The 1,850-nt window shown below is 37.8% G+C and overlaps 1 protein-coding gene across 1 annotated transcript in view; it reads right to left on the reverse strand.

Moving 5' to 3' along the window:
• Positions 1-1,111, reverse strand: part of LOC115242130 — a 5,001-nt gene extending 3,890 nt beyond the window's left edge. The window contains exons 1-2 of the mRNA XM_029818203.1: positions 899-1,111; positions 450-689 (exon numbers count right to left, since the gene is read on the reverse strand). Coding sequence (XP_029674063.1) covers positions 450-689; positions 899-1,111 — 453 coding nt within the window. The remainder of the gene's footprint in view (positions 1-449; positions 690-898) is intronic.
• Positions 1,112-1,850: the final 739 nt, after the last annotated feature.

The raw sequence follows: 1,850 nt of genomic DNA on the forward strand, positions 1-1,850 counted from the left end.
ACATTTACATTTTCGCATCGCGGAGAGAAGAAAACAATTGTTTTTCACGACAAAAGCATTCATTGTATCAGGTAATCCATATTCAGTAACTTAAAGCTTAAGCGGGGAGCACACACTTTTGCATAAGCGCATAATCATAAGTATAAGGAATTTTATTGGTCAATTTCCTTATGCATAAGGAAATGGATCAATCAATCTCTTTATGCTTATGATTATGCGCTTATGCAAAAGTGTGTGCTCCCCGCTTTACATATTGCAAAATACTCTTTTGCGTGTATCTGTTCCGCGCTAATAACAAATTATAATCTACCTAGTAACTGAAGAAAGCAATTGATTTAACATATAGCCGAGATATGATAATGCCGATCCGCATTACTGGTCAACCTTGCGAAAAAATGTTCGAAAACCAAAATGTTTGAACATAACGCATCGTAGTTATTTTCACTTACCTGCATAGGACTACTCTGATTGTCCACCTTATCGATACCATCTACCGGCTGCTGAGGTCCACCCAACAGTGCCGTGAGGACCCTAAATCCCACAGAGAGCAAATTGGTCCACGGGCTTGTAGTCGCACCGTCATCTATCTCGTTTTTACTGGGTCCGGTCGCACCACCAGTCTGACCCAGCAGCATCTGCATCAACATACCCAGCATATTGGACCATGAGAAACCGCTACTGCTACCCTCCTGTGCATGGAAACCAAATAATATGATATCAGTAGTGAAAAGAAAAACAAATTAATTTAAATTCTATTAGAAACGTAAAGATAGGACGATAGTTTATCCTCACAGGTATAATATAGAGGGGTGGGAGGGGGGGAAGGGGTAGAAGGTGTGTAAAATTATAATATTAATTAAATTAAATATATACGCAAATGCAATTTTATATAAATTACCTGAATTTGATTAGTGCTAATGTCCTCGAGATCATCGATCGCCACTTTTTTCATCGCGTTTGGCTTCTCGGCAAATTTTCTATCCTCTCTGACTTGTTGTTGCTGGTACTCTTGTGGATATTGCTGAGTGTACTGAGGATGCTGCGGTAAAGTTGCAGCGTGTCCCAGAACAAGCGCAATCAAACACAAAAACGCGTATTCGTTGTACCACATTCTATGACAAAAAAAACTTTGTTGTATTTTGATGTACATAATCTGAAAGTATTTGTATGTTTATAAAATAATCTGTTTTCTTCTCTTCTCAGAAACATTTTTTGATACAACGTAATGTATAAAAAACTTGTAAAAAAAATTGAGATTAATAAAAAAAATTTTTAATTATTATAAATCAATTTATAGATTATAACGCATCACTATGTGTGGATATATTGCATTATGTTTTGCGTTATTCATATTTGTATCTATGATTCGATACATGAATTTAAATCTATCTTACAAATCTCGATTCCTCCCTTGCCCTCCCTTCCTTTATAAAATGTATTTTGTAAGATTAACACCAATCGTAATCTTCACCTTGATTGCGCGGAACGATGGACGAAAATGAATAAAATCGGTTTATATGTTGCGGATACAAGCTGAGAACATGATGCTGTTGAAAGTGTGTCACCATGGTTAAGGTCGCTTCGACCGCAAGCATGCCACCCGACCGCTCGTTAACCTACTTCCCGGCAATGCTGGTTTGTTGAACCCGATAGATACCGTTATTCCAAAAGGCGGTCACGACCTACTGTCGATCGCTGGCGGGGTTCTCGTGTCCGCGAAAAAATAAACGAAGGAAAGCAACTCGCGTAAAAAAATCCCGGCTTATTTTTATTTGCGAGATTGAGGTGATAAGAATTGATAAAGTCGACAAATAACATTTGTTTTACGGATATTTTCAAAAGCTTTGCGC

Source organism: Formica exsecta, unplaced genomic scaffold, assembly GCF_003651465.1.
Source record: "Formica exsecta isolate Colony F162 unplaced genomic scaffold, ASM365146v1 scaffold57, whole genome shotgun sequence".
In the NCBI taxonomy this organism is placed as follows: domain Eukaryota; kingdom Metazoa; phylum Arthropoda; class Insecta; order Hymenoptera; family Formicidae; genus Formica; species Formica exsecta.